The sequence below is a fragment of the Eimeria mitis genome, genomic scaffold, assembly GCF_000499745.2.
Source record: "Eimeria mitis Houghton genomic scaffold, Emh_scaff5189, whole genome shotgun sequence".
Classification (NCBI taxonomy): Eukaryota; Apicomplexa; class Conoidasida; order Eucoccidiorida; family Eimeriidae; genus Eimeria; species Eimeria mitis.
The window spans coordinates 1-2,178 of NW_024015488.1; the positions used below are offsets into that span (position 1 = coordinate 1).

Sequence of the window (2,178 nt, forward strand, 5' to 3'; positions counted from 1 at the left end):
TCCGAGCTCGACAGGGCAACGGGCCAATTGCAAGAACACGACAAGCAGAAATGCAAGGCAGGAGTGCAGGCAAGTGAGGAGATGCACACGACACATATTCATGTTGAAGAACATGAATACAGTTGCACGGATCCTCTGCAAAGTGGGATCCCTAGGAGACGAATCGGTGCTGTCTGCCACTTGCTTACGGGGTCAAAGTATTCCCAAGTAACGCGGCCTTCAATCGACGATGCTGCAAATCCTTGCCCGTTGGGGAAACACCGCACTGATCTTATCTGGTACTTGAGAATTTGACTGCGACACGCATCATTCAGCAGCCAAAAGAAGGCAGGCCAGTATGTAACTAGGGAAACGCAGACGTACCATGAACCAGTTTACGTCGTACTAAACCATGTGAATTTTCATCTACACATCTGCATGAATGGGGCTCCCTCCACCCACAAATTCGGGGGGCTGCATCTCATGGAATACGCTGAAGCAGACTGCTCATAGTCAATTGTAGAGTGTAGCTAGCCGGCTAAGCTGACTGGTGTGCCCCCATTATCTGAACAAGCTCACTCGCGGTATTCCGCGTTGCCCATATTCGCGCCGTTGCGGATGTCATATATGTACGTCTGCACGCATCAAGCACAAGCAAGCTCAAGGCCCACATGCAGAAAATGCATGTGCATCTCCAGACCGCACACATCATATAAATCTTTTCGATCGTGAGGCGGTTGGTGGGAAATGTCCTGCATTACCATCAGACGCTATTTGCTTCCCCCCAAAGCAAGCGGAGGTAAGCCTAAACTATGGCACTGCAGCAGAATATTCCTGTTTTCTAAGATACAGCACAATGTGGACGGTTGTGAAATTCTGAATCAGAGAATTGCAACTGCAACGGAACCTGATTACATGCGGTCATGCTGCGACTCTTACCCTTTTCATGGAGTCGCAAACCACTAGTTTATCGTCGTTCAAATCCATCGCATACACTTTGCCGTGGATCGCCCCCATACCAACTTCCCTCGGAGAGCGTAAATCCCAAGCTCTAATGGTGTTGTCCCATCCACCGGAGTATATGAGATCTGCAGAGAAAAAGGCGACGAGGACGGTCCATTGCGCACCAGCCCACATGTTTAAAAAAATGGCTGATTAAGCACAATCAAATATATGTGTATCAACAGCTGAAAATGTGAAGGGGTATCCCAGCGGACAGGAACTCACTCGTCGGTCTGTGGAAACGCACAAAACGAACAGGGGCGTCGTGGCGGCCAACTTGAGAGATCTTAGCGCCATGAACATCGAAGACATGAATACCCCCTGTTAATCCTCCCACTGCAACACGATTGAAATCTGAAAGGAAGCAGCAGTCCAGCGGGGCGGCTTGAAATTCGTGCTGAGAAATCAGCTCTGAGTTGTCCACGTCATAGACGCGCAGCATCTGCACGCACCACGTGCATAGTAAACCACATCAAGCTGGAAATGCATACTTTCATATGATCCGGATACCTCAGAAATCCCAAATAAAACATGCTGCAACGGAGGCCGCCTGTAGATGATGCGTTTCCACTCCCTGTCGTGCATTGCTTGTGGGCGTTCTCGTGTATATCAACTGTTTCCCTCACTGAAAATGCACTCGGCAGCAATATTCACAGTATAACTACGAGAGCTTTGGTTCAGACGAAGCCTTCAAACTCACGTTATCCCAGGAGGACGCCGCGAGCACATTTTTGGCGTGATTGGGGGAGAAACAAACAGATGAAATCGTGTCGCGCGGCTCTGGCCGCAGCTCCGCCAGCATTTCCCTTCGACTTTCTTGGAATAAAAACTGTCAAGAGGACCTGGTAGAGGCAACAGAGTGCGCCTTTTAGGGGGTCAGCCTCTTGCTGACCTCGGTAGCCTCGTCCGCCGGATCCAAGTGAAATGCGCTAAATCATACCAAGATCTATACGGCATAACCTAGCATGCCGCTGTACTTTAAAGTTGATGAAAATATTCGTCAACTTCCAGTTTTCCTATTTGCAGACTTTAGGGGCACACTCTCAACGGGGCTTGTCTCCGGGCTGCATGAAAAGCTTCATGCATGTGAGTGTGGCGGAGGACACGGTTCTGTGTACTTGGAACTTCAAGTGTGAAATTTCTATATTTTATCTATTTTTAATACGGAAGCCATAGGAGTTCCCCTGCGGTAACTTG

At 49.1% G+C, this 2,178-nt stretch overlaps 1 protein-coding gene across 1 annotated transcript; it reads right to left on the reverse strand.

Annotated features, from left to right (window-relative positions):
* Positions 1-554: 554 nt before the first annotated feature.
* On the reverse strand, positions 555-1,783 carry EMH_0080430 (mitotic checkpoint protein bub3, putative; the record flags this gene model as incomplete). Its single annotated transcript, XM_038022791.1, has 4 exons — positions 555-614; positions 919-1,067; positions 1,207-1,423; positions 1,682-1,783. The coding sequence occupies 4 exons, from the start codon at positions 1,781-1,783 to the stop codon at positions 555-557; spliced, it is 528 nt and encodes a 175-aa protein (XP_037878645.1).
* Positions 1,784-2,178: the final 395 nt, after the last annotated feature.